The 26,651-nt window shown below is 37.3% G+C and overlaps 2 protein-coding genes across 7 annotated transcripts; both read left to right on the plus strand.

The window, feature by feature from the left end:
- Positions 1–1,685: 1,685 nt before the first annotated feature.
- Positions 1,686–11,543, plus strand: LOC139963159 (uncharacterized). The gene is made up of 23 exons (XM_071963704.1): positions 1,686–1,868; positions 2,436–2,498; positions 2,819–2,928; positions 3,110–3,186; positions 3,309–3,388; positions 3,626–3,741; positions 3,868–3,941; positions 4,120–4,187; positions 4,650–4,777; positions 4,926–4,999; positions 5,254–5,330; positions 5,527–5,651; positions 5,866–5,939; positions 6,443–6,519; positions 6,705–6,811; positions 7,008–7,081; positions 7,598–7,674; positions 7,883–8,007; positions 8,208–8,281; positions 8,540–8,625; positions 10,200–10,318; positions 10,510–10,601; positions 11,274–11,543. Exons 1-23 carry the CDS (start codon positions 1,766–1,768, stop codon positions 11,449–11,451), a joined length of 2,178 nt encoding a protein of 725 aa, XP_071819805.1. The 5' UTR covers positions 1,686–1,765; the 3' UTR covers positions 11,452–11,543.
- A 2,745-nt stretch (positions 11,544–14,288) lies between these two features.
- Positions 14,289–25,111, plus strand: LOC139963185 (uncharacterized). 6 transcript variants are annotated; one of them, XM_071963749.1, is made up of 23 exons: positions 14,289–14,432; positions 15,003–15,065; positions 15,389–15,498; positions 15,686–15,762; positions 15,885–15,964; positions 16,202–16,317; positions 16,442–16,512; positions 16,691–16,758; positions 17,246–17,373; positions 17,522–17,595; positions 17,842–17,918; positions 18,128–18,252; positions 18,767–18,840; positions 19,355–19,431; positions 19,618–19,724; positions 19,922–19,995; positions 20,528–20,604; positions 20,811–20,935; positions 21,137–21,210; positions 21,473–21,558; positions 23,410–23,528; positions 24,489–24,580; positions 24,876–25,111. In XM_071963749.1, exons 1-23 carry the CDS (start codon positions 14,330–14,332, stop codon positions 25,051–25,053), a joined length of 2,175 nt encoding a protein of 724 aa, XP_071819850.1. In that variant the 5' UTR covers positions 14,289–14,329; the 3' UTR covers positions 25,054–25,111. The 6 variants fall into 6 exon arrangements, with proteins under 6 accessions (XP_071819850.1, XP_071819853.1, XP_071819854.1 ...); XM_071963752.1 differs by lacking the exons at positions 20,528–20,604; positions 20,811–20,935; positions 21,137–21,210; XM_071963753.1 differs by lacking the exons at positions 19,922–19,995; positions 20,528–20,604; positions 20,811–20,935.
- The last annotated feature ends 1,540 nt before the right edge of the window (positions 25,112–26,651 follow it).

A 26,651-nucleotide genomic window follows, 5' to 3' on the forward strand; every position in this document is an offset into this window, starting at 1 on the left:
AATGCTTCAAGGCATTATTAGAAATGGGTGGGGGGGGGGTAGTTGTGAGGGTCGCGGAGGGGCCTGCTTCATGACCGGAGGGGGGATGGTAGCCCGGTAGAGAAGAAAGTCGACCAGTTCCATAGTTTGTGCTGATTTATACACACTTGTAACAATTTTCATGTAGTTCTTTCTATAGTAAACTAAGGCAACTTACATACTGTGTCATGATGTTTCCTTTTTACTTTAAATTACAATTTTATCATACTTTGCATTAACGATATGCTACTTATCATACTGTAATGATCAGTTTCTTCTATTGATTTAGGGCTGACAATATATTGAAAAGAAATCATATTTCTGAACATAACTGAGGGAGGGTGGTGGCATTTTGAAGTTTATTGTTTGTTTGGTGACTTCGAATTTCAGTAATATTGACGAAACGGTATACGCTGCTGATTAATTAGGTTGATTTCAAATTTGATCAAGCTGATTATATTTTAATCCATTTGCTTGCTTTAATGACTTCACTGGACTCTCTAACGGAAACTTTTAGTTTATAGGGGAGGAGCGATGGGGTGTAACACCTCCTTTACAACCCACACCAGAATTAAAAAACAAAGTTATTGCAGAACAATGCGTGTAGATCTAACTACAGGCCTAATTCATAGCCAAACTATGCCCCAGAATGAACCATTCCCCTATGATTTTATTCAGGCTGGGGAAGGACACCCATGTGTACCCATACATGTCGGCTTATATGACCCCACGGGCGCGACCCTTCCGTCCCAACTACAATTCTAAGTCAGGCTAAATGTGCAACGTGAAATTCTTGAGTATTTCTTTTAGGTTTCTTTGTCTGGTATTTACAACTTTTCTGTGATCTTGTGGATAAACATTCCATCTCCGCCAAATAAAGGAAGGTTCACGTTTGTCGCTTATTTTGGCTAATAATAAGTCGCTTCGGATAGAAGAGGTTTATCCACTTTTCGTTAAGGCCCTCTTGTGGAAAAAAAGGGGGAGGGGGTCTTAGTTTTAGTACCTTTGTAATAGGCCAATTAGCAGTGCCGTATGAGCTATAGACTACAGTACTTACACGAAACCTGTTGAAGCGACAAAATATATTCCTACACCTGGAGCACCTTTCATTCTCAGCCTTTCTCGATACGTCAATACCAACACCTCTTGATTATATCATTAAAATATCTCGATCGTCGTCAAAATTACATTCTAACAGCCGCATGCTTTTATAACCAACTGACACCGGACTTTCATAGAGAGATCACAAAAGGCTGGAATCATTTAGAAAACTGCAAAATATTCTCATTACGTGCAAATGACCAGTGTCGTTCCTGAATGACGTCAAGTTTGGTAAAGGACATTGTGCGCTACAAAGTTGAGAACGCGCGCACGCGGTATATGTAAACACGAATGCGTTAATGACATTACTGGTTCAAGGCAGCGATAGGCATGTTACAGCGCCTCAGCGATATCTACTAGTAACCCGTGACAGCAAAAGCAACGCATGGGCACACGCAATAATTAATCTGCGTAGAATCAACGCAACCAGTTTAAACTACATGTGTATACTAAACCAGATACAAAATCTTTGCAATACGAACGCATACTATGATACGCGCATATCACGCAAAGTTCTAAGTACTCTATTTCGTCACACATAAAACCTTTAGTTTTGTGTACAAATAAACTTACCACGTACTATACAATCAATTCATATTGATACATACAGCGATCTAGTTGTGTTTTATCTCGAAGAGTTTTAGCCATGATACTGCTTATTGAACTATTAGCTTTAGTTCTTATCTTGCTTCTTGCTCTCGTTGAGGCATTTGTGATCAGCATCCGAGAAAAATGGCGAGATGGAGTCGGTGAGTGGAATGATTTTCTTCTTATTTTAACGTGAGATTATAGGTAAAGTGGTTCAACCTTTGTCAGTGTTTTAAGTTAACTCCAGAGAATGTCCTCGTTGCGATGGTAGGTCTTATTGAAATATTAAGAATGGGACATCAATATTGCACCAGAGTTACATGAATTGAAATATAATAAACATGAATGAAGCTAGACTAGGACAACAATCACTAAAAAAACATGGTGCACTCAAGAGTGGATGGCGACTAGAGAAGAGGGTGGTGGGAGTGGGGATTGTGGGAGTGGGGGTGGGTGGAGATGGAGGGAGCGGTGGCATCGATGCTCCTAGACCATCTTGTAAGCAACCTTATACATGCACCATCGAGAACTGAATGGAATATACAAAGTACCCTTCCCCTGCACACATATTTTTTATATAGGCCTAGGTGATACTTTATTTGGATAAATTTATTGCTCTCAGATTTTCATGAATCGTGCATACCTAAATTAATCGTAAACAAATTCAAAATATAACTACATGAGCGTGTTATCGAAGCATAAATACCTCTATCTTTCATTAATAAAAGGCAACGACTTCGGGAAGACTAAAAAGAGGTGTGCGAAGAGACTGATCAGAGAGATCCGAGGAAGTAAGTTTATATTGAATTATTTCGTTCTCTTTTCATATATATTGTTTTACAAAAGTATATTGAAGATGTATAGGTTTTATGTATGGTGTTGGCATTATATACTAGTACTATACTGGCGATATAATTGCAGCAGCCAAAAATAAATATTATGTCAGTACTTGACGGACACGTCATAGTGTGTATTATTACAATAAGTGAATGAGGGATGTCAAACCCCTTCCAATTCTCACAATCTAACATATTAATTATGTAAAATATAGTACCAAACTGATGTTATTACACACTATTTACAAGCTCAATATTTATCTTTCTGTTAAAAGTGGAGACTCATGCCCGACAAAGAAAACATATTCTTCGTTATCTGAAGAAGATCAGAATCAACAAGATGAATAGCACAACATCTCAAGTAGAAGATCTTCCTGAAATCCTGGTAAATTATAAAAGTCTTTAGTCCCGGTGTATATAGCAAACTAACACTAACAATTAACCTAAGAATTAAATAAATTAATGCTAGCGCCCTCACTTTTCGATATGATCAATAACTTATCAATGATCACTGGATTAGTCGATTTTTAAAATTTTTTAATATGGATTTACTATGTATTCCACAGGACCAGTTTGCCGCAAGGAAAGTCCTCATCGGTCTCTTTCATCTCCCACCCATTGACCTTGGATTGACCTTGACCACGTGAGTTTCTTTCTAATTTTCAGTCTCTTTATTTCTAAAACTCACACTCTAGAACATTCATGTTGTAAAATAAATTGCTTATAGGATATGTTTAGTAAATCACATGTTTTATTTACATCTAGCGATATACTGCCAACCGGAAAGGAACTCGTTCTTTGCAGACCACCGGTCGGTTTACCACACCGTCGAGTTGATGTTACTGGTGAGTCTTTATACATATAAGTAATATTGTTCAACGAAACGTGCCTTCAATTAAGCTTTTGACAAGTTTTAAAGTTTATTTCAAATAATGAACATAAAATGTTTAAAATATCCCATAAGCTTTGTATAACCTATTAATACACTAAAAACACGACAGATTGATTCATTAATTAAAAAATTATCGACAGAAACTTTGACATCCAGATGTGGTTAATGACGTCACCATTTATCTTCACAGCTGCTCTTGACCTTGCTCGGTTCTTGGATACCATCATGGCTGCCAGTAAAGTACTTCAAGATCTGAAGGAACCCAAGGCTATCCATCTTGATACAAGAGAAAACCTTCTCTTTAAGGTGAGGGCGGTGGCTGAGTTTACCTGCAGTTTACAATGGATATGATGTTGTGATGCCGAATAGTTTACCTGAAACTAAAATATTGACGTAAAATGACAAATAATATATTTTTATCTGCTTTTGCAGGTTGTCGCTGATGAAACAATTTTTGTGGACAGCGAAGAACAACTGGTAGAGAGAAGGGATGCAGCTGGTAACAGGTAAGAAGAAAATATTGTAATCAGCACTAACAGGTAAGGAGAAAATATTGTCATCAACAATCATATGTTAACATCCTAGCTCAAATGTGATGAAACTATTGAAACTTTGTCTAATACAGCGTTTAGATTATTTCTTTCTATAATTGCTGAATTTGTTAAAATTCCGTTCCTTTTCCAGGAATGAAATTACGTCAGTGATGCTATACCGCCCTCATTCCCTATTTGGCTTGACTCTTGACGTCTCAGGTGAGCTACTTAACCTAGACCAGTGTACCCTTTACTAGTAGATGAAATATCATCATCACCTAGTCTATATTTAGGCCAGGAAAGCAGAGGCATATTAGGCCTGAATTATTGTGTTGAAGTTGATCTTGTAATTAACAGATTAACTGCTGAAGCTTTTTATTAGCAAAGAGTGGACAACCGACTTCATATCCGTATTAATTAATGCGTGCGAAACAATGCACGCCTCTTATGTAGAACTTATGTAGAACTAGAAGTTATGTATTTTTAGATATGAAATGCAGCCATCAGCTGCATGCTAATGTTAATCACATTACTTATAATAAAGAATAGTTTGAATAGATTAGGAGTAAAGAAAAGTGCAGAAAAGATTACATGAATTGTAGGAGTGTTTATATTATCTGAGCATGCGTACGTCACTTCACCATTATCCAGTCATGACGTCTTGCCTTCTCTTTTCAACAGCTGCTTGTGACGTTGCCCGGGCATTCGATATCATGATTGCTGCCCTCTATCGGTGTCTTCAATACCAGACACCCTCGGACCAGACCATCCCCCTAGTTCACCTTGGATACTTTGGTGATCTTAAACAGGTAAACCTTTTTTTTATCTTAAATAATCGTTAACAGATTTTGTTGGACGAAGATAATAACGTCAGTTGTGCACAATTTCATATATTGTTATGTTGGAATATCAATTTTCATCCGTTTTAAAGTACTTAAATTTATGTCTGCTTCTTAGGTTCTCGTTGATGAAACAATTTTTGTGGACAACGAAAAAGGACTTGTAGAGACTCCTATTACATCTACAGCAAGGTAAGTACACGGGTGGGCATAGAATTGAAACAACACCACTCATTTAATTGGAAAATATTCAAGAATTCTATAAATATTTTACTTGCACGTAATGCTTAATTTCGTGAATAGGAGTAATTGCTGGTAATGTTAAATTATAGGATCAAAAATTATTATAACGAGATTTGGAGAAAACTTCATTAATCATTGCATTATTATCTTCGTACTTTCTTTGCTGCTTAACGTTTTTGGTATAATTTTTGTTTTAAACACAGGGATTGTTCTACAACAGGAAAAGAAGTTGTGCCTTATCGACCTCGATTCTTCCATGGGTTGACCCTTGACCTCACAGGTGAGAAAATGGGCAGTCTCGCAGTTTATATATACTTTCTTTCGCATCTTTCTTATTATGTTGACATCATCAACGTTTAATAAAAGTGTAAGAAATCGAAGAAAGCAGACGGATTAGAATTTTACTTTCAATTAACATGTCAAATATTTTGGGAGTATTATTAAGTAATAATTTTGGTGTCACTTCTTTTCAACAGTTGCTTGTGACGTTGCCCGGATGTGCCAAGCCATCTCTGCTGCCCCGATTTACATGGATTATCGCAGGATTATTGAACTAAGCATCCCTGCAGAGTTGTTTAAAGTTATTGGTGCTCAAACACAGGTTAGGATGTAATAGCATTTTAAGAGATAAAAGTCAAATTTATCAGCTAGCATGAAGCAAAATTTAATTTGTTATTTATTTACGATTTTTACACGTTGCAGTTGTAATGTTACGTATGAAAAATCGTTACTTAACAGTTTGAGTTTAACTTTCAAATAATAAAGTATGTTTTAAGCAAATCGTTATTTTTAAATATTTTCTCAATTGATGACAGATTGTCGCTGATGAAACAGTTATTGTGGACAGCGAAGAACAATCTAGTTTAAACACCACCGCAGTCAGTGAGAGGTAAGTAAGATGATTAATACAAAATACATTGTAGTGGTTCAAAGGTAGTATCGAAAACAGTTAAAGGAAGATAAACGAGGGATTCACTCCCCCGCCACCCCCACCGCCAACCCCACCCAACCCCACCCCTTTCTCCCTATTATCATATATTTCATTAAAGGTTCATCGACACACGAATAATTTTGCCAGCGTACTAAATGGAACCCAATTTAATATTACTGCGTGACGTCAGTGACTGAATTATTTATGGCATATATAATTTAGTAAACGGATGGGCATAGAATTGAAACAAAACCACTCATTAAATTGAAAATTTTCAAGAATTCCATAAATATGACATTTGCTTAATTTCGTGAACAGGAGTAATTCCTGGTAATGTTAAATTATAAGATCAAAAATTATCACAAAAAGATTTGGAAAAAAACTTATTAATCATTGCATTATTATCTAAGTACTTTCTTTGCTGCTTCACTCTTTGGGTATAATTTTTGTTTTAATCACAGGGATTGTTCTACAAAAGGAAAAGAAGTTGTGCTTTATCGACCTCGATTCTTTAATGGGTTGACCCTTGACCTCACAGGTGAGATAATAGGCAGTCTCGCAGTTTATATATACTTTCTTTCGCATCTTTCTTATAATTTTGACATCATCAACGTTTAATAAAAGTGTAAGAAATCGAAGAAAGCAGACGGATTGGAATTTTACTTTTAATTAACATGTCAAATATTTTGGGAGTATTATTTTGGTGTCACTTCTTTTCAACAGTTGCTTGTGACGTTGCCCGGATGTGCCAAACCATCTCTGCCGCCCCGATTTACATGGATTACCGAAGGATTACTGAACTAAGCATCCCTATTGGTGATCAAACACAGGTTAGGATGAAATAGCATTTTAAGAGATAAAAGTCGAATTTAATAGCTAACATTAATTTCTTACTTATTTACGATTTTTACATGTTGCAGTTGTAAGGTTACGTATGTAAAAATCGTGTGAGTTTAACTTTCACAATACATCTAAAGAATGTTTAAAGAAAATCGTTATTTTAAATATTTTCTCATTTAACGACAGATTGTCGCTGATGAAACAGTTATTGTGGACAGCGAAGAACAATCTAGTTTAAACACCACCGCAGTCAGTGAGAGGTAAGTAAATGAGTAATACAAACTAGATTGTGTAGGTAGTGGTTCAAAGGTAGTATCGAAAACAGTTCAAGGAAGATAAACGAGGGATTTACTCCCCCGCCAGCCCCCACCCCACCGCCAACCCCACCCAACCCCACCCCTCTCTCCCTATTATCAAATATTTCATTAAAGGTTTATCGACTCACGAATAATTTTGCCAGCGTACTAAATGGAACCCAATTTAATATTACTGCGTGACGCCAGTGGCTGAATTATTTATGGCATATATAATTTAGTAAACGGATGGGCATAGAATTGAAACAAAACCACTCATTAAATTGGAAAATATTCAAGTATTCTTTAAATATGACACTTGCTTAATTTCGTGAACAGGAATAATTGCTGATAATGTTAACTTATAGGATCAAATATTACCATAAAAATTATTTAGAAAGAAAAAAACTTGTTTAATCATTGCATTATCATTGCATTTTCTTTGTTGCTTTAATTTTGTTATAATTTTTGTTTCAAACACAGGGATTGTTTTACAACAGGAAAAGAAGTTGTGCTTTATCGACCTCGATTCTTCCATGGGTTGACCCTTGACCTCACAGGTGAGATACTATGAAGTCTCGCAGTTTATCATATCAATTATTTTGCTTCGCATCTCACTTAACGTTGAAATCATCAACGTTTAATAAAAGTATACAAAATCGAAGAAAGCAGACGGATTAGTTAAGAGATATTTTACTTTTAATTAACATGTCAAATATTTTGGGATTATTATTTAGCATTAATTTTGGTGTCACTTCTTTTCAACAGTTGCTTGTGACGTTGCCCGGATGTGCCAAACCATCTCTGCTGCCCCGATTTACATGGATTACCGCAGGATTACTGAACTAAGCATCCCTGCAGAGTTCTTTAAAGTTATTGGTGCTCAAACACAGGTTAGGATATAATAGCATTTTAAGAGATAAAAGTCAAATTTAATAGCTAACATGAAGCAAAAGTTTTTTGTTATTTATATACGATTTTTACACGTTGCAGTGGTCATGTTACTTAACTGTTTCTGTTAAATTTCACAATAAATCTAAAGTATGTTTTAAGCAAATCGTTTATTTTTAAATATTTTCTCATTTGATGACAGATTGTCGCTGATGAAACAGTTATTGTGGACAGCGAAGAACAATCTAGTTTAAACACCACCGCAGTCAGTGAGAGGTAAGTAAGATGATTAATGCAAAATACATTGTGTAGGCAGTGGTTCAAAGGTAGTAGCGTTATCAGTCAAAGGAAGGTAAGCGAGGAATTCACCCCCCCACCCATGCCCACCCCCCTCTCCCTATTATCAAATTTGTTATTAAAGGGTTATCGACACACGAATATTTTTTGCCAGCGTACTCAATGAGGACCCAATTATATATTATGCGTAACGTCAGTGACTGGATTATTTATGGATTATATTATAATCATTTACAGCTGTAAACAACAACAGAATGACGTCATAAGTCTGAGCACATCCCAAGTAAACGATGATGAGAAAGGAGAAACTGAACATTCTCACGGTAAGATGAAAATATCTTTGTTTGGCTAGATTAAGATTGGTATTGTGTGTGGTATGGTATTATATGGTATGGTGTAATATTGTACGGTATGGTAAGATATGATATGATATGATGTGGTATGGTACGGTGTAATATGATACGATGTGGTGTGGTTTAGTGTAGTATGGTATTATATGGTATGGTATGTATCTATAGGCGGTACGGTATGGTAAGATATAATATGATATGATGTGGTATTGTATGGTGTGGTATGGTATGATGTGGTGTGGTTTAGTGTAGTATGGTATTATATGGTATGGTATGTATAGGCGGTACGGTACGGTATGGTAAGATATGATATGATATGATGTGGTATTGTATGGTGTGGTATGGTATGATGTGGTGTGGTTTAGTGTAGTATGGTATTATATGGTATGGTATGTATAGGCGGTACGGTATGGTAAGATATGGTATGATATGATGTGGTATGGAATGGTGTGGTATGGTATGATGTGGTGTGGTTTAGTGTAGTATGGTATTATATGGTATGGTATGTATAGGCGGTACGGTATGGTAAGATATGGTATGATTTGATGTGCTATGGTATGGTGTGGTATGGTGTGATTTGGTGTGGGGTAATGCGTCGGTTGATGGGTGGGAGTCATGAGGTTTCCTTGTAAAGCTAGCAAATTGCATGTAGATATCAGATTTACAGAATAGGTCATTAAACTTATTTTAATTTCTTAGGATAGAAGTAAAACGTAGTAAGAGTTTTATTTTCACACATTCTGAAAGTTTAAAAGCCCTTACTATACCTATTAACAAGTTACTATAGGCAAGCGCGGCGGAAGCACTTTTAATCTGGGGGGGGGGGGGGGCACCGACATCAAAGGGCACTTTGCAGAAATTCGATTGGAATGATACAGCCTTATATTTAGTACCCTTTATAACTCTTATTGTATTATCTTATTTGCGTATACACATCACTCCATCAACGCCCCCCCCCCCACCCTCAAGGAAAATATGCATACTAGCACTGCAATATCCAATGTGCAAATTTGGGAACAAGGAACAAGTTTTCTTTTGAGACAAAATGAGGTGAAATCATGCCTGGGGCGTAGCCAGGATTTGCAAAGTTGTATGCACGACTATCTGAGCGGAGCGCCACCATTGGTTGGCGCGGAGCGTACAAGAAAATTTTTGGTTTACAAACCCCTCAGATGGCCAGAAACGGCCCTTCCCGAGTGTTCATTCTGGTTCCCTGGCCTCTTGCTAACTTGAGACACCTCAATTTTTTATGTAGTAAAAGGGCACATTTTTAACCTGAGGAAAAGTGGGGGGGGGGGCACGTGCCCCCTGTGCCCCCCCGGTTCCGCCGCCCTTGACTATAGGTGACATTAATATCTCATCATTTCATTCTAATGGTGAGAGAAGGGGATTTGGGTTAAATTTAGCCCAAGCTTTCTAGTGACAGAGCATGCGGGGTATATGATGACGTCACATTCGAGTTCCGGGCCTCGAACATTTAACTGACCGACAGGCCAAGATTTTCTTGCTTCTTTGAATGTTAACAATATGTTAAATTTTCACAACAGCTTTTCTCTACGACGACGATTTTGTGGAACTGCAACCCCCTGTTCCAACCAGACCAAGAGAACTGGTCAAGTGGGTGGTGCCTAGTGACGTAACCGACAATGGCCTGGATTTAGATGAGGTACATAACATACAAATAACAAGTACAATTGTTTTGATTATGTTTTCCATTATGTTAATATGTTGACCATGATATTTCCAATTCTACCAATTCATTTAGCATTTCATAACATACTTGAGAATGTTATCAATACAACAAACCGCTGTGAATATATATACAACGTTTTTCATTATCATTTATAATATTCACAGGTTGAAAGCTGGGAAGTCAGCGATATGTTTGCTACTAACGAGGCTAACTTCGGCTTCAAATCAACCTTTGACGAGACTATGTCTGAGTACACGTGAGTTATTCTAATTCTTTCATAAAACCATCAACGGGAGAACCATTTTGTTACGTTCGAATAGGAAAACAGGCCTTTGCCAAAGTATTTGTTACATTTGGCTGCATGCCACGTTTAGTGCATTCAAAATAATATGATTATATTTTCAAATTCCTTAAACTGATTAATTTTATAAAATGGTAAAAACAAAGATCAAATAGCGTGGAACAATCATATACCTCATCTACGATATGTGCATTCCATTCATGTTCTGTGTCTATATCAGTGGCGTAGGAAGGTACTTTTGAGTGGGGGGGGGGGGGGGCTAAAGACTGAGGGCCGGCCTGGGGGAGGGGTCTAAGGGGAGGGGGTTCCCCCTCCCCTTTGGAATTTTTTGGCATTTCCAGGTGGCCTCAGATGCAATTTGGTGCAATATAGCACACTTCAACTCCCACTCCATTTTGTAAAGAATTTTGCATTTTCACCTGGCCTTAAATGCAATTTGGTGCTCCAAATGAGATTTTTTTCTCATTTGGAAATGAAAAAAAGGTTTTCTGACTTGCGGAGCGGGGGGGCGGAATGATACTTCCGCCCCCCATATTTTTCATTGGGGGGGCTGGCGCCCCCAGCCCCCCGGTTCCTACGCCCTTGGTCCATATTATATGTTAATGTTTTGTGCCTTGTCTCTCTCAGGACATTACTGGTGGTAGAAGATACAACAGATTATGTACTCAGAAGGGAAAGAGCCTGTCGTCTAGCTGATGAAATCGAAGCTAAAAAGAGAGCTGATCAAGCCATCCAGGCAAAACAACCCAAAAAGCGTAAGAAGAAGGCCCGACGTCGATCAAGAAAATCAGAATGTCCATATTAATAACAAAAAGAAAGAAATGAAAAAAATTAAAACAAAAATAAACAAATATAGAAAACACTTTTACAAGGCTCCAGAAATGTTTTGAAACTTTGTCAGTTATATGTGTCCAAAATAAATTAAAATTATAAGTGTATTTCAGTTGTTCGTGTTTTTATTATATTTTATTGTTGTCTGTTTCATCAACCACTACAGGAAGAAAAGTCGTTCCAGCTATTTATTGCTTGCCGTTGATCCTTAGTCAATTCACAATGCTTCAATGCATTATTAGGAGGGGGGGATAGTTGAGAGGGTCGCGGAGGGGCCTGCCTCATGGCCGGAGGGAGATGGCAACCCGGTGGAGAAGAAAGTCGACCAGTTCCATAGTTTTTGCTGATTTATACACACTTGTAACAACTTTCATGTAGTTCTTTCTATAGTAAACTAAGGCAACTTACATATTGTTTCATGATGTTTCCTTTTTACTTTAAATTACAATTTGATCATACTTTGCATTAACGATATTCTACTTATCATATTGTAATGATCAGTTTATTCTATTGATTTAGGGCTCACAATATATTGAAAATAAATCATATTTCTGAACATAACTGAGGGAGGGTGGTGGCATTTTGAAGTTTATTGTTTGTTTGGTGACTTCGAATTTCAGTAATATTAACGAAACGGTATACGCTGCTGATTAATTAGGTTGATTTCAAATTTGATCAATATTTTAATCCATTTGCTTGCTTTAATGACATCCCTGGACTCGCTGTTACTTTTAGTTTATAGGAGCGATGGGGTGTAACACATCCTTTACAACCCACACCAGAATTAAAAAAAAACAAAGTTATTAGCAGAACAGTGCGTGTAGACCTAACTACAGGCCTAATTTATAGCCAAACTATGCCTCAGAATTAACCATTCCCTTTCTGATTTTATTCAGGCTGGGGAAGGACACTCATGTGTACCCCATACATGTCGGCTTAAATGACCCCATGGGCGCGACCCTTTCTTTTAATAATTCTGGTCTCCGCCCCAGTTCCGGGTTAAGCCGAAAACACGCTCTTTTATGAAATTCATAACGAAAACTGATCCACATGATACAAATACTACTCTTGCTTATTTGAACTAATGCCATTTGAAGATAGCTTCATTCTATTGCCCACAAATCTGTATAGAGCTTCCAGAGACTTTTCCCACTGGTCCGCCCCCGGGGAGTTGCCCCTGGACCCAAACATGGGCCCTAAGGCTGTCCCCTGGGCCCCACGTCCTGAGAGAGCCCTTCGCCCATCCACTGCCATTTGAAAATGTTGAATGCTTCATTCTAATGCCCATAACTTTCCCATGGACCCCACCTTAAGGCGGGGCTGGGCCCCACGCCTTCAGAGGGAGCGCTTCGTCGATGTTGGGTCATTAGATCCTGAAGCACCCCCACCCCCTCCGAAGAATATACTGTCTAGCTACGCCCCTGGAATGTTACAACCCACAAATCGAATTCTGGCAACCTAGCCTAAGCCTAGTAGTACAGTGCAGCCTATCGTATAGCTTAGGCTAGTTTCGAACATGTTAGCTCCCATCTAGAAGAGATTGATTATAACCTAGCGGACAATACTAACAGACTCCAATCAGACTGAACCATCGAGGTTAGCCGAAACAAGATATCGACCGTTCCGATGCATCCGTAATGTTCTTTAAATTGTGGCTGAAATAACAAAGAAGGGTATAGAAGGGAGATGCAATTGAGAGGCAGGGGGAACGTGGAGATGAGGGATAGTGAGATTATTTCAACCATCCAAAATTATGCCAGAAATCAAAGTTATTCGTTCTAAGAAAGTAAAAATGTAGTAAATTATAGCGCCACTCAAGTTTCTCAATAATATAGATAACTAACTGAGCAGGTTTTAACGTCCCAACTACAAATCTAAGTCAAGCTAAATGTGCAACGTGAAATTCGTGAGTAATTTCTTTTAGGTTTATTTGTCTGGTATTTACAACTATTCTCTGATCTTATGGATAAACATTCCATCTCTGCCAAATAAAAGAAGGTACACGTTTGTTGCTTTATTTAATAAGTCACTTCGGATAGATGAGCTTCATCCACTTTTCGTTTAGGCCCTCTTTTGGAAAAAGGAGGGCCTTATTTTAAGTACCTTGTAATAGGCCAATTAGCAGTGCTGTGTGAGCTATAGACTACAGTACTTACACGAAACCTGTTGAAGCGACAAAACATATTCCTGCACCTGGAACGCTTGTCAGCCTTCTCAGCCTTTCTCGATACGTCAATACCAACACATCTTGATTATAACATAACAATATCTCGATCGTCGTCAAAATTACATTCTAACAGTCGCATGCTTTAATAACCAACTGACACCGGATTTTCATACAGAGATCACAATAGACTGGAACATGTAGAAAGCTGCAAAATATTCTCATCACGTGCAAATGACCAGTGTCGTTCCTGAATGACGTCAAGTTTGGTGACGGACATTGTGCGCTACAAATTTGAGAACGCGCGCACGCGGTATGTGTAAACACGAATGCGTGAATGACAGTACTGGTTCAAAGCAGCGATATGTTACAGCGCCTCAGCGATCACTACTAGTAACCCGTGACAGCACAAGCAACGCATTGGCACACGCAATATAATTAATCTGCGTCGAATCAACGCAACCAGTTTAGACTACATGACATTGTGTATACTAAACCAGATACAACATCTTTGCAATACGAACGCATACTGTGATACGCGCACATCACGCAAAGTTCTCAGTACTCTATTTCGTCACACATAAAACCTTTAGTTTTGTGTACAAATAAACTTACCACGTACTATACAATCAATTCATATTGATACATACAGCGATCTAGTTGTGTTTTATCTCGAAGAGTTTTAACCATGATACTGCTTATTGAACTATTAGCTTTAGTTCTTATCTTGCTTCTTGCTCTCGTTGAGGCATTTGTGATCAGCATCCGAGAAAAATGGCGAGATGGAGTCGGTGAGTGGAATGATTTTCTTCTTATTTTAACGTGAGATTATAGGTAACGTGGTTCAACCTTTGTCAGTGTTTTAAGTGTTTTAACTCCAGAGAATGTCCTCGTTGCGATGGTAGGTCTTATTGAAATATTAAGAATGGGACATCAATATTGCACCAGAGTTACATGAATTGAAATATAATAAACATGAATGAAGCTAGACTAGGACAACAATCACTAAACAAATATGAAGCACTCAAGAGTGGATGGCGGCTAGAGAAGAGGGTGGTGGGAGTGGGGGTGGTGGGAGTGGGGATGGGGTGGAGATGGAGGGAGCGGTGGCATTGATGCTCCTAGACCATCTTGTAAGCAACCTTATACATGCACCATCTAGCTGAATGGTATAAATAAAGTACCCTTCCCCTGCACACACATTATTTATATAGGTCTAGGTGATACTTAATTTGGATAAATTTATTGCTCTCAGATTTTCATGAATCGTGCATACCTAAATTAATCGTAAGCAAATTCAAAATATAACTACATGAGCGTGTTATCGAAGCATAAATACCTCTATCTTTCATTAATAAAAGGCAACGACTTCGGGAAGACTAAGAAGAGGTGTGCGAAGAGACTGATCAGAGAGATCCGAGGAAGTCAGTTTATATTGAATTATTTCGTTCTCTTTTCATATATATTGTTTTACAAAAGTATATTGACGATGTATAGGTTTTATGTATGGTGTTGGCATTATATACTAGTACTATATACTGTGGAAATAATTGCAGCAGCCAAAAATAAATATTATGTCAGTACTTGACGGACACGTCATAGTGTGTATTATTACAATAAGTGAATGAGGGATGTCAAACCCCCTTCCAATTCTCACAATCTAACATATTAATTATGTAAATTATAGTACCAAACTGATGTTATTGCACACTATTTACAAGCTCAATATTTATCTTTCTGTTAAAAGTGGAGACTCATGCCCGACAAAGAAAACATATTCTTCGTTATCTGAAGAAGATCAGAATCAACAAGATGAATAGCACAACATCTCAAGTAGAAGATCTTCCTGAAATCCTGGTAAATTATAAAAGTCTTTAGTCCCGATATATATATAGCAAACTAACACTAACAGTTAACCTAAGAATGAAATAAATTAATGCTAGCGCCCTCACTTTTCGATATGATCAATAACTTATCAATGATCATTGGATTATAAAGTCGATTTTTTACATTTTTTAATATGGATTTTCTATGTATTTTACAGGACCAGTTTGCCGCAAGGAAAGTCCTCATCGGTCTCTTTCATCTCCCACCCATTGACCTTGGATTGACCTTGACCACGTGAGTTCCTTTCTAATTTTCAGTCTCTTTATTTCTAAAACTCACACTCTAGAACATTCATGTTGTAAAATAAATTGCTTATAGGATATGTATGGTTAATCACATGTTTTATTTATATCTAGCGATATACTGACAACCGGAAAGGAACTCGTTCTTAACAGACCACCGGTCGGTTTACCACACCGTCGAGTTGATGTTACTGGTGAGTCTTTATACACATAAGTAATATTGTTCAACGAAACGTGCCTTCATTTAAGCTTTTGACAAGTATTAAAGTTTATTTCAAATAATGAACATAAAATGTTTAAAATATCACATAAGCTTTGTATAACCTATTAATACACTAAAAACACGACAGATTGATTCATTAATTAAAAAATTATCGACAGAAACTTTGACATCCAGATGTGGTTAATGACGTCACCATTTCTCTTCACAGCTGCTCTTGACCTTGCTCGGTTCTTGGATACTATGATGGCTGCCAGGAAAGTACTTCAAGATCTGAAAGAACCCAAGGCTATCCATCTTGACACAAGAGAAAACCTTCTCTTTAAGGTGAGGGCGGTGGCTGAGTTTACCTGCAGTTTACAATGGATATGATGTTGTGATGCCGAATATTATACCTGAAACTAAAATATTGACGTAAAATGACAAATTATAATTTTTTCTGCTTTTGCAGGTCGCTGATGAAACAATTTTTGTGGACAGCGAAGAACAACTGGTAGAGAGAAGGGATGCAGCTGCTAACAGGTAAGAAGAAAATATTGTAATCAGCACTAACAGGTAAGGAGAAAATATTGTAATCAACAATCATATGTTAACATCCTAGCTCAAATGTGATGAACTTATTGAAACTTTGTCTAATACAGCGTTTAGATTATTTCTTTCTATAATTGCTGAATTTGTTAAAATTCCGTTCCTTTTCCAGGAATGAAATTACGTCAGTGATGCTATACCGCCCTCATTCCCTATTTGGCTTGACTCTTGACGTCTCAGGTGAGCTACTTAACCTAGAACAGTGTACTCTTTACAAGTAGATGAAATATCACCATAACCTAGTCTATATTTAGGCCAGGAAAGCAGAGGCATATTAGCCCTGAATTATTGTGTTGAAGTTGGTCTTGTAATTAACAGATTAACTGCTGAAGCTATTTATTAGCAAAGAGTGGACAACCGACTTCATATCCGTATTAAATGCACGCCTCTTATGATATATCACTAGAACTTATGTAGAACTAGAAGTTATGTACTTTTAGTTATGAAATGCAGCCATCGGCTGAATGCTAATGTTAATCACATTAATTATAATAAAGAATAGTTTTGAATAAATTAGGAGTAAACATTACGAAATTTGTGATGATTAATTGGATGCCATTAATGCAAAGAAGATTACATGAATTGTAGGAGTGTTTATATAATAAGAGCATGCGTACGTCACTTCACCATTATCCAGTCATGACGTCTTGCCTTCTCTTTTCAACAGCTGCTTGTGACGTTGCCCGGGCATTCGATATCATGATTGCTGCCCTCTATTTCTGTCTTCAATACCAGACACCCTCGGACCAGACCATCCCCCTAGTTCACTTTGGATACTTTGGTGATCTTAAACAGGTAAACCTTTTCTTCGATCTTAAATTATCGTTAAAAGATTTTGTTTGACGAAGATAATAACGTCAGTTGTGCTCAATGTCATATCTTGTTACGTTGGACTTCAATTTTCATACGTTTTAAAGTACTTAAATTTATGTCTGCTTCTTAGGTTCTCGTTGATGAAACAATTTTTGTGGACAACGAAAAAGGACTTGTAGAGACTCCTATTCCATCTACAGCAAGGTAAGTACACGGATGGGCATAGAATTGAAACAACACCACTCATTAAATTGGAAAATATTCAAGTATTCTATTAATTTTTCACTTGCACGTAATGCTTAAGTTCGTGAACAGGAGTAATTGATGGTAATGTTAAAATTATAGGATCAAAATGATCATGATTTGGAGAAAACTTTAATCATTGCATTATTATCTAAGTACTTTCTTTGTCGCTTCACTCCTTGGGTATACTTTTTGCTTTAAACACAGGGATTGTTCTACATCAGGAAAAGAAGTTGTGCTTTATCGACCTCGATTCTTCGATGGGTTGACCCTTGACCTCACAGGTGAGATAATGGGCAGTCTCGCAGTTTATCATATACTTTCCTACGCATCTTTCTTATAATTTTGACATCATCAACGTTTAATAAAAGTGTAAGAAATCGAAGAAAGCAGACGGATTAGAATTTTACTTTTAATTAACAGGTCAAATATTTTGGGAGTATTATTTAGTTTATTAAATTATTTAATTTTGGCGTCACTTCTTTTTCAACAGTTGCTTGTGACGTTGCCCGGATTTGCCAAACCATCTCTGCTGTCCCGATTTACATGGATTACCGCAGGATTACTGAACTAAGCATCCCTGCAGAGTTCTTTAAAGTTATTGGTGCTCAAACACAGGTAGGGATGTCCAGGCGCGTAGGCAAGGGGGGGGGGGGGGCGAAGGGGGCAGCCGCCCCCCCCTTGAGCATATTTTTAATTTAAAAAAATTTTTTTTTATATGATATCGCTAGTATTTTCAAAAGAGAAAATGCTAAGATACAACTGACAAGGCCTGGAAAGTGCCATTTCCAGCGATCTGGGAGGCATTTACAGCCAAAATTTTCTTGTACGCTTCGCGCCAATCACGGTGGCGCTACGCTTAGATAGTTTGCAATGCCGAATCTACCGTTTCACCCCTCCCTTGGCAAATTCCTGGCTACGCGCCTGGGGATGTCATAGCATTTTAAGGGATAAAAGTCAAATTTAAAAGCTAACATTAATTTCTTATTTATTTACGATTTTTACATGTTGCAGTGGTAATGTTACGTATGAAAAAATCGTTATTTAACTGTTTGAGTTTAACTTTCACAATACATCTAAAGTAAGTTTTAAGCAAATCGTTATTTTTAAATATTTTCTCATTTGATGACAGATTGTCGCTGATGAAACAGTTATCGTGGACAGCGAAGAACAATCTAGTTTAAACACCACCGCAGTCAGTGAGAGGTAAGTAAAATGAGTAATACAAACTAACTTGTGTAGGTAGAGGTTCAAAGGTAGTATCGAAAACAGTTAAAGGAAGATAAACGAGGGATTCACTCCCAGCCCCCCCCCCACTCAACCCAACCCAACCCCACCACTCTCTTCCTATTATCATATATTTCATTAAAGGTTTATCGACACACGAATAATTTTGCCAGCGTACTAAATAGAACCCAATTTAATATTACTGCGTGACGTCAGTGACTGAATTATTTATGGCATTTATAAGTAAGTAAACGGATGGGCATAGAATGAAACAAAACCACTCATTAAATTGGAAAATATTCAAGTATTCTATATATATATATGACACTTGCTTAATTTCGTGAACAGGAGTAATTGCTGGTAATGTTAAATTATAAGATCAAAAATTATCACAAAAAGATTTGGAAAAAAAAACTTATTAATCATTGCATTATTATCTAAGTACTTTCTTTGCTGCTTCACTCTTTGGGTATAATTTTTGTTTTAATCACAGGGATTGTTCTACAAAAGGAAAAGAAGTTGTGCTTTATCGACCTCGATTCTTTAATGAGTTGACCCTTGACCTCACAGGTGAGATAATAGGCAGTCTCGCAGATTATATATACTTTCCTTCGCATCTTTCGTATAATTTTGACATCATCAACGTTTAATAAAAGTGTAAGAAATGGAAGAAAGCAGACGGATTAGAATTTTACTTTTAATTAAACATGTCAAATATTTTGGGAGTATTATTTTGATGTCACTTCTTTTCAACAGTTGCTTGTGACGTTGCCCGGATGTGCCAAACCATCTCTGCCGCCCCGATTTACATGGATTACCGAAGGATTACTGAACTAAGCATCCCTATTGGTGCTCAAACACAGGTTAGGATGAAATAGCATTTTAAGAGATAAAAGTCGAATTTAATAGCTAACATTAATTTCTTACTAATTTACGATTTTTACATGTTGCAGTTGTAATGTTACGTATGTAAAAATCGTGTGAGTTTAACTTTCACAATACATCTAAAGAATGTTTAAAGAAAATCGTTATTTTTAAATATTTTCTCATTTAACGACAGATTGTCGCTGATGAAACAGTTATCGTGGACAGCGAAGAACAATCTAGTTTAAACACCACCGCAGTCAGTGAGAGGTAAGTAAAATGAGTAATACAAACTAGATTGTGTAGGTAGTGGTTCAAAGGTAGTATCGAAAACAGTTCAAGGAAGATAAACGAGGGATTCACTCCCCCCGACCCCGCCCCCCACCAAACCACACTCAACCCCACCCCTCTCTCCCTATTATCATATATTTCATTAAAGGTTTATCGACACACGAATAATTTTGCCAGTGTACTAAATGGAACCCAATTTAATATTACTGCGTGACGTCATGAGTGACTGAATTATTTATGGCATATATATATAAGTAAGTAAACGGATGGGCATAGAATTGAAACAAAACCACTCATTAAATTGGAAAATATTCAAGTATTCTTTAAATATGACACTTTTTTAATTTCGTGAACAGGAATAATTGCTGATATAATTGCTGATAATGTTAAATTATAGGATCAAATATTACCATAAACATTATTTAGAAAGAAAAAACTTGTTTAATCATTGCATTATCATTGCATTTTCTTTGTTGCTTTAATTTTGTTATAATTTTTGTTTCAAACACAGGGATTGTTTTACAACAGGAAAAGAAGTTGTGCTTTATCGACCTCGATTCTTCCATGGGTTGACCCTTGACTTCACAGGTGAGATACTATGAAGTCTCGCAGTTTATCATATCAATTATTTTGCTTCGCATCTCACTTAATGTTGAAATCATCAACGTTTAATAAAAGTATACAAATCGAAGAAAGCAGACGGATTAGTTAAGAGATGTTTACTTTTAATTAACATGTCAAATATTTTGGGAGTATTATTTAGCATTAATTTTGGTGTCACTTCTTTTCAACAGTTGCTTGTGACGTTGCCCGGATGTGCCAAGCCATCTCTGCTGCCCCGATTTACATGGATTACCGCAGGATTACTGAACTAAGCATCCCTGCAGAGTTGTTTAAAGTTATTGGTGCTCAAACACAGGTTAGGATATAATAGCATTTTAAGAGATGAAAGTCAAATTTAATAGCTAACATGAAGCAAAAGTTTTTTTGTTATTTATATACGATTTTTACACGTTGCAGTGGTCATGTTACTTAACTGTTTCAGTTAAATTTCACAATAAATCTAAAGTATATTTTAAGCAAATCGTTTATTTTTAAATATTTTCTCATTTGATGACAGATTGTCGCTGATGAAACAGTTATTGTGGACAGCGAAGAACAATCTAGTTTAAACACCACCGCAGTCAGTGAGGGGTAAGTAAAATGATTAATTCAAAATACATTGTGTAGGCAGTGGTTCAAAGGTAGTAGCGTTAACAGTCAAAGGAAGATAAGCGAGGAATTCACCCCCAACCCCACCCATGCCCACCCCTCTCTCCCTATTATTAAATTTTTCATTAAAGGGTTATCGACACACGAATATTTTTTGCCAGCGTACTCAATGAGGACCCAATTATATATTATGCGTAACGTCAGTGACTGGATTATTTATGGATTATATTATAATCATTTACAGCTGTAAACAACAACAGAATGACGTCATAAGTCTGAGCACATCCCAAGTAAACGATGATGAGAAAGGAGAAACTGAACATTCTCACGGTAAGATGAAATATCTATGTTTGGCTAGATTAAGATTGGTATTGTGTGTGGTATGGTATTATATGGTATGGTGTAATATTGTACGGTATGGTAAGATATGATATGATATGAGGTGGTATGGTATGGTGTAATATGGTACTATGTGTTGTGGTTTACTGTGGTGTGGTATGGTATTATGTGGTATGGTATGTATAGATGGTACGGTTTGGTAAGATATGATATGATGTGATATGGTATGGTGTATTTTGGTATGGTGTCGTGTGGTTTAGTGTGGTGTAATTTAGTGTGGTGTGGTTTAGTGTGGTATATGGTATGGTATTATGTGGTATATGGTATGGCATGTTTAGATGGTACGGTATGGTAAGATATGATATGATATGATGTGGTATGGTATGGTATGGTGTAATATGGTACTATGTGTTGTGGTTTACTATGGTGTGGTATGGTGTGGTATGGTATGTATTAATGGTACGGTTTGGTAAGATATGATATGATATGATGTGGTATGGTACAGTGTAATATGATACGATGTGGTGTGGTATGGTGTGGTATGGTATTATGTGGTATGGTATGTATAGATGGTACGGTTTGGTAAGATATGATATGATGTGATATGGTATGGTAAGGTGTAATTTGGTATGGTGTGGTGTGGTTTAGTGTGGTGTAGTTTAGTGTGGTGTGGTTTAGTGTGGTATGGTATGGTATTATGTGGTATGGTATGGCATGTTTAGATGGTACGGTATGGTAAGATATGATATGATGTGGTATGGTACGGTGTAATATGATACGATGTGGTGTGGTTTAGTGTAGTATGGTATTATATGGTATGGTATGTATAGGCGGTACGGTATGGTAAGATATGGTATGATATGATGTGGTATGGTATGGTGTGGTGTAATTTGGTATGGTGTGGTGTGGTTTAGTGTGGTGTAGTTTAGTGTGGTGTGGTTTAGTGTGGTATGGTATGGTATTATGTGGTATGGTATGGCATGTTTAGATGATACGGTATGGTAAGATATGATATGAAGTGGTATGGTACGGTGTAATATGATACGATGTGGTGTGGTTTAGTGTAGTATGGTATTATATGGTATTGTATGTATAGGCGGTACGGTATGGTAAGATATGGTATGATATGATGTGATATGGTATGGTATGGTGTAATTTGGTATGGTGTGGTGTGGTTTAGTGTGGTGTAGTTTAGTGTGGTGTGGTTTAGTGTGGTATGGTATGGTATTATGGGGTATGGTTTGGCATGTTTAGATGGTACGGTATGGTAAGATATGATATGATGTGGTATGGTACGGTGTAATATGATACGATGTGGTGTGGTTTAGTGTAGTATGGTATTATATGGTATGGTATGTATAGGCGGTACGGTATGGTAAGATATGGTATGATATGATGTGGTATGGTATGGTGTGGTATGGTATGATTTGGTGTGGAGTGATGCGTGGGTTGATGGGTGGGAGTCATGAGGTTTCCTTGTAAAGCTAGCAAATTGCATGTAGATATCAGATTTACAGAATAGGTCATTAAAATTATTTTAATTTCTTAGGATAGAAGTAAAACATAGTTAGAGTTTTATTTTCACACATTCTGAAAGTTTAAAAGCCTCTTACAATACCTATTAACAAGTTACTATAGGTGACATTAATATCTTATCATTTCATTCTAATGGTGAGAGAAGGGGATTTGGGTCAAATTTAGCCCAAGCTTTCTAGTGACAGAGCATGCGGGGTATATGATGACATCACATTCGAGTTCAGGGCCTCGAACATTTAACTGACCGACAGGCCAAGATTTTCTTGCTTCTTTGAATGTTAACAATATGTTAAATTTTCACAACAGCTTTTCTCTACGACGACGATTTTGTGGAACTGCAACCCCCTGTTCCAACCAGACCAAGAGAACTGGTCAAGTGGGTGGTGCCAAGTGACGTAACCGACAATGGGCTGGATTTAGATGAGGTACAAAACATGCAAATAGCAAGTACAATTGTTTTGATGTTTTCCATTATGTTAATTTGTTGACCATGATATTTCTATTGCCAATTCCAAGCATGGGCGTCAACAGGTGGGGGACGGGGAGGACATGTCCCCCCCCACTTTCAAAAGTGGAGGGGATATCATATCATATGTCCCACCCACTTTTCAGAGCAGTTATTAAAAAAAATCACATGCATATGCGCGATTTTCTATCACAATTGCTGAGCTGATTCAAGTAGAATCTAACTTAAGAATCATTATCAATAAATTGCACTGGAAATTAGAACAGTGCTTGGCCCTTTATCCCCTTCCTCCGATATTCACACTCCCCGCTTCGTCCGAGACCTCTGATAAAAGTTTGTGCGATGTTTGAACGATGTTTTAGAGTGTTTTGTGGAAGCACCCCTTCTCGCCAGAAATGGAATTCCCCTTGCCCTACACTGTGAATCAGAGAAAACAACGACGCATTTCAACTTGAAAACAAGGCGAAGACCCCACCAGGAAGGTAATATCATATATTTTAGGCCCTACAGACAGTATTCTGCCTGTATGCAGGATATTATATGATACCAAACTACCGAAAATATTTCGTTTGAGATGGACGCTGTGTATTTCGTCTCCCTTGGTGTCAGAACGGCATCTTTCTACCAGTACTTTCTGTCGGAATTTAGTTTTGTGAGACAAAATTTCTCCTCACAGATCTGGTTCTGATGTAACTAAAAACGACTCGGGAAGGCCGTCTCCTGCGATCTAGGGGGTCTTATGTACCCACAATTTTCTGGTACGCTACGCGCCAACCAATGGTGGCGCTCCGCTTAGATAGTATAGTGTCCCCCTCACTTTCTGAAACCTGCTGACGCCCATGATTCCAAGTATAGCATAACATAACATACTTGAGAATGTTATCAATGCAACAAACCTCTGTGTTGTTTATGTTCACAGGTTGAAAGCTGGGAAGTCAGCGATATGTTTGCTACTAACGAGGCTAACTTCGGCTACAAATCAACCTTTGACGAGACCATGTCTGAGTACACGTGAGTTGTTCTAAAACTTTCATAAAACCATCAACGGGAGAACCATTTTGTTACGTTCGCAAAGGAAAACAGCCCTTTGCCAAAGTATTAGCTAAATTTGGCTGCCTGCTTCGTTTCATTGCATTCAAAATAATATGCAAATCATGATTTTATCAAATTCCTTAAAATGATGTTAAAAGTTAAAAACAAGATCAAATAGCGTGGAACAATCATATAGCTCATCTACGATATGTGTATTCCTCTCATGTTCTGTCTCCATATTATATTTTAATGTTTTGTGCCTTGTCTCTCTCAGGACATTACTGGTGGTAGAAGATACAACAGATTATGTACTCAGAAGGGAAAGAGCATGTCGTCTAGCTGATGAAATCGAAGCTAAAAAGAGGGCTGATCAAGCCATCCAGGCAAAACAACCCAAAAAGCGCAAAAAGAAGGCCCGACGTCGTTCAAGAAAATCAGAATGTCCATATTAAAAAAAAATATAAAATAAAAAATTAAAATAAAAAATTAAAATACAAAACAAAAACAAAATTATTTCAATGCTCCAGATATGTTTAAAAACTTTGTTAGTTTTGTCTTGTATTGTATTTGAGTTTTTTTCCAAAATAAATTAAAATTATATGTGTATTTCAGTTGTACGTGTTTTTTGGTGTTGTCTGCTTCATCAACCCCTGCAGCAAGAAAAGTCGTTGGTATACCTGCTATTAATTACATGCCGTTGATTCATAGTTGATTGACAATTATTTAGGCATTATTTGAAGGGGGGGGGGGATAGTTTAGACCCCATATATGTCGGCTTCAATGACCCATGGCCTTGTTCCTTCCTTTTAAACATTCTGGCCTCCGCTCCTGCTCCGGGTTAAGCCGAAACACTACCTTTAATGGAAGCCACAACGAAAACTGATTCGTATTATACAAACACTAAAATTTTCGCTTATTTGAACTAACAGATGTATATATGTCGAAAGGATTATTTGAAGCGAAATATCTTGAAACAAATAAACTGGAGTACAACGGATTTAAACATTACACAGCAACAATAATTGACCATAATATGCTAGAAAGTCTATGATAATGGTCACCGTACTCAAACATCAACAACAGTTTCCTCCACACTTGAAACCTTCTTCCATCACTTTTATTTTTATTTATTGTCAATTTAACACCATCCAAAGTCCCTTCATAGTTCGAGGAACAAAAACCATCAATGAAGTAGCTCACGAGCATGATTGTACGATATGCCTCACCTCAATACCCTGCAAGTTATTGGAACACATTATTTATCACCATATAATGAACAATATAAGGATGTCCATCAGCTCTTGGCCAATGTGCAACATGGTTTTAGGAAACATCATTCCTGTGAAACACAGCTGGCAATAACCATTAATGATCTAGCTAGAAACCTAATCTGTAAGGCTCAGACTGACGTGGTGATTACAGATATCAGTGAAGCTTTCGACAAGGTCTCACACAGACGCGACTAGCGTATAAGCTTCAACACTATATGGAATCTCCAGAAAGAATTCTCAATTGGATAAATGTTTTTTTGAGCACTCAGCCTGTTTTTATTGATGGTGCAAAATTCTCGCTTGGCACTGTCTCTTCAGGGGTTCCCAAGGGGTACAGTGCTCGGACCATGGCTCTTCTCCATATGTAAATGATCTGCCGATGATTACGCAATCCAATATAAGAATGTTTGCAGATGACTGTATTTTGTATCATACCATCAGTTCCATTGACGACAGTCCCATGCTCCAGCAAGACCTGGATAAGTTTTCATTATGGAGTAAGACTTGGCAGATGAATCTAAATGCAACTAAATGGTTGTTACAAATAAAAAGAAACTTGTACAGTTCCAGTATGTAATCGATGATACTCCCCTCAAAGCGGTAAAACAACACTCATATCTAGCTATAGTCACTTTAACTAGTAATCTTGCTTGGACTACTCAAATATATAACATAGCTTCTAAGGACTTCAAGATTCTTGGCCTGATTCGTAGACATCTTTATGATTGTGATACCAAAACTTAAATTACTGCTTATAACACCTTAGTTCGTCCTTATCT

The sequence above is a fragment of the Apostichopus japonicus genome, chromosome 21, assembly GCF_037975245.1.
Source record: "Apostichopus japonicus isolate 1M-3 chromosome 21, ASM3797524v1, whole genome shotgun sequence".
Classification (NCBI taxonomy): Eukaryota; Metazoa; Echinodermata; class Holothuroidea; order Aspidochirotida; family Stichopodidae; genus Apostichopus; species Apostichopus japonicus.

Excerpts from the sequence above, each read along its gene's own strand:
- LOC139963159 (XM_071963704.1), top strand. The coding sequence starts at position 1,766 with ATGATACTGCTTATTGAACTATTAGCTTTAGTTCTTATCTTGCTTCTT. Across the intron at positions 2,499-2,818 it reads GATCAGAGAGATCCGAGGAA|TGGAGACTCATGCCCGACAA; the intron begins GTAAGTTTATAT and ends TTCTGTTAAAAG. Across the intron at positions 8,626-10,199 it reads AGAAACTGAACATTCTCACG|CTTTTCTCTACGACGACGAT; the intron begins GTAAGATGAAAA and ends TTTTCACAACAG.
- LOC139963185 (XM_071963749.1), top strand. The coding sequence starts at position 14,330 with ATGATACTGCTTATTGAACTATTAGCTTTAGTTCTTATCTTGCTTCTT. Across the intron at positions 17,596-17,841 it reads CCTATTCCATCTACAGCAAG|GGATTGTTCTACATCAGGAA; the intron begins GTAAGTACACGG and ends CTTTAAACACAG. Across the intron at positions 19,432-19,617 it reads GTTGACCCTTGACCTCACAG|TTGCTTGTGACGTTGCCCGG; the intron begins GTGAGATAATAG and ends TCTTTTCAACAG.